A 2,414-nucleotide genomic window follows, 5' to 3' on the forward strand; every position below is an offset into this window, starting at 1 on the left:
TAAGAACAATATCACCCCTAGATCGAATATCAGCACCAAGAATACTCCACAAGAATGTTTTTCCAGTTCCACCAAATCCATGAACAAAAAACATACCTCCCTTATTACAATTCATAGCTTCAATAATTTCTAGGTAGACACTTCGTTGTTCATCGGTTGACATACGTAACAACCTCTCTAAATCCTCTCTTTGTTCATTACGCCTGTAGTTTCTCTCATCTATCAGAAACCTATTCTCATTATTATCCATCACAGATTGGTCTGGTTTAGGCATATTCACAATAGTTGACAGAGAGCTTCCATTGGACCGCATAATCATTTCAATCTCAGCTAAGCATAGGTTTGTTATCTGATCCTGACTTAACATTAGACCTGCATTTCAAAGTTTTTTTTTAAGTTGACATATTTATGATCAGAATAATAATCATAGACATTCGTCTACATCAATATAACTTTATATTTTATTATATATATTTTATAAAAAACTATGTATTTACCGTGGTTGTTCGTACGGTTCCTTTGCAAATACAAAATATCTTTGCACAATATATCTTTTGTAGCGACCCAGAGATCGAGAGGCACTGAAAGACTTTTCGAAGCAATAGTATGACAAACAACTTCCTCAGAAACGGCCCAAAACACCACATACTTGCCTCTTTTATAGCTAGAATATATTCTTTGTCGTCATCCAATAATCCCAATGCAAAGCAGGCATCTTTAAATTCCTTGTACAGTTTACCTTTTACCGTCTTAAAAAATCATAACTTGTGGCCCCTGGAACTGTATTAAGTAGAACTCTCAAGTAATACGCCGAGCCTATAGAAGATGGTACATATTTAATTCTGCCTACCGCAAAACTTTTTCTTCTCTTAGATCTTGGTTGCCATATTTTTTTACTATTAATCCACACAAACATGTTGGGAAATTCAGCATAAGTGAGACTTCTACCTTCCGGTTTTTTTTATTGCATTCCATTCAGGCCAACAGTTTAGATCTTCTGGCTGAACGCTTCATAACATCTGCAATAGGATCATCTTCGTTGTAAACTACTAATTCCTGTCCAGGAAGATGAAACGGAAGTTTTTCAACGGGGGTAGTACGATAGCAAATCGGAAAAGCCAATATCTGCCAAGCTGCTTCACATGTGGAGACATATCTAATAAAAGAATAAAACTATTAATAAATATTAAATTAATAGGGTTAAATTTATATGAAATTAATAAACAGGCATACCTGCAGTTGTAGAATTTCTTGATTTCATTTTGATCGTCTTCCTCTCCTACGTTAGCTCTAATATAATCCGGCCCTTTGGTAATATACTTGAAAAGATATTTCACTGAACGTGACTGATTACACCACTCAACATTAATATGAGCACGATAACAAATAGACAAATCCCGGTTGTACGGAATTACAAAGCTGTTATCACAATCAAAACCTTTTTTATGCACGAATCTCCCGTTTTTCCTCCGTTTGTATATTGGATAACCAGCGTCGTCGACGACTATGTTTTCCATGAATGGTTTTGGAAAAAATTTAGTGCACTTACCATTATTCATGTAAACACTTCCTCTATTATGAATACCACAAGGTCCATGAATCATAACATCAAAAACAACTTCATATAAGTACTTGTCCAATTCTTTATCAGGAATCTCAGTGCTTATGAATCTATCAATGTCTTCTTGTGTACGCATTTTATAGTCTGGATGCAAGAATAAAATCATGTGTGCATGAGGCAGACCTCTTTTCGGGAATTCTATTGTATACATAGCTGCACACACACACAAAAGCCATTGTTAATAAATTTGGGTTTTAACACGGTAACATATAGAAAGTTGATTAATTAATAATATGAAACATACCAGAATTTATAACACCAAAAGTTTTTTCTTTATTCACTTGCTCCATTAGTCTATCTAGCTTCATCTTAAAGACCCGACAACATATATCTGGTCTATCTTCTTGCTTAAGACCATGCCTTGTTAGATATCGAACGACTTCAGACCATTTGGGGTTGCAAGTAATTATTATGAAAATATTGGAAAAACCATAGTACTTGCAAGTAGCCATCGCGTCTAAATAATGTTGCATCATATAATGTTTTCCACCTGTAAACGATGAAGGAATGTAGATTCTTTTTCTGTGTTCTGCAAGATCTTCGTTTCCTTGATTAACAGCTTCAACTATTTTATCGATTCTTTCCGTCCGTAGTTTGTTTTGGTTCATGGAAATATATTTCAGTCTGTTAGATTCTATGGTTGTGAACGCGTCTACCAAAAATTGCTGATATAATTTCCCCGACATCACAATCGTAGAAGATTCTTGATATCTCTCAAATATTCGGAATGCATAAAATTCTCTCATCGAGACTGTTTTCCTTTTTCGTCCAGCCGTATCTACAAAACCAATGT

General features: G+C 34.8%; 1 protein-coding gene across 1 annotated transcript in view; it reads right to left on the reverse strand.

Moving 5' to 3' along the window:
* LOC109130854 overlaps positions 1-313 on the reverse strand; it is a 2,542-nt gene extending 2,229 nt beyond the window's left edge. The window contains exon 1 of the mRNA XM_019240927.1: positions 97-313. Coding sequence (XP_019096472.1) covers positions 97-313 — 217 coding nt within the window. The remainder of the gene's footprint in view (positions 1-96) is intronic.

This window comes from Camelina sativa, chromosome 19, assembly GCF_000633955.1.
Source record: "Camelina sativa cultivar DH55 chromosome 19, Cs, whole genome shotgun sequence".
Classification (NCBI taxonomy): domain Eukaryota; kingdom Viridiplantae; phylum Streptophyta; class Magnoliopsida; order Brassicales; family Brassicaceae; genus Camelina; species Camelina sativa.